We start from the raw sequence: 267 nt of genomic DNA on the forward strand, positions 1-267 counted from the left end.
TGTTCACCCCCCCCCCCTTATAGATAGATACAGATTCTTCATCGAGATTTTCGAGGTCTGCTGAAGACACCCTAGGAGTGTTTTTTCTTTCTCTCTTGAATGTCCTCGTGATAGAGAAGAGAGGGAAATCTCCTCAGTCACTCTCCACATCTGTCTGCTCTCGTCACCTTTCAAAAGTCTTCTTTTTTCCAAGAAGGTATCGATACAGATACAGAAATCTCTACAGACCTGTTTTGTCACGTAGATAGGATAAAGAAGAAGAAGAAA

General features: G+C 41.9%; 1 protein-coding gene across 1 annotated transcript; it reads right to left on the reverse strand.

The window, feature by feature from the left end:
• Positions 1-22: 22 nt before the first annotated feature.
• On the reverse strand, positions 23-267 carry CSUI_007258 (uncharacterized protein; the record flags this gene model as incomplete). The annotated part of the gene is made up of 1 exon (XM_068067406.1): positions 23-267. A coding segment is annotated over one exon (243 nt), but the record flags the coding sequence as incomplete, so codon positions are not given.

This window comes from Cystoisospora suis, assembly GCF_002600585.1.
Source record: "Cystoisospora suis strain Wien I chromosome Unknown contig_3790, whole genome shotgun sequence".
NCBI classification, from domain to species: Eukaryota; Apicomplexa; class Conoidasida; order Eucoccidiorida; family Sarcocystidae; genus Cystoisospora; species Cystoisospora suis.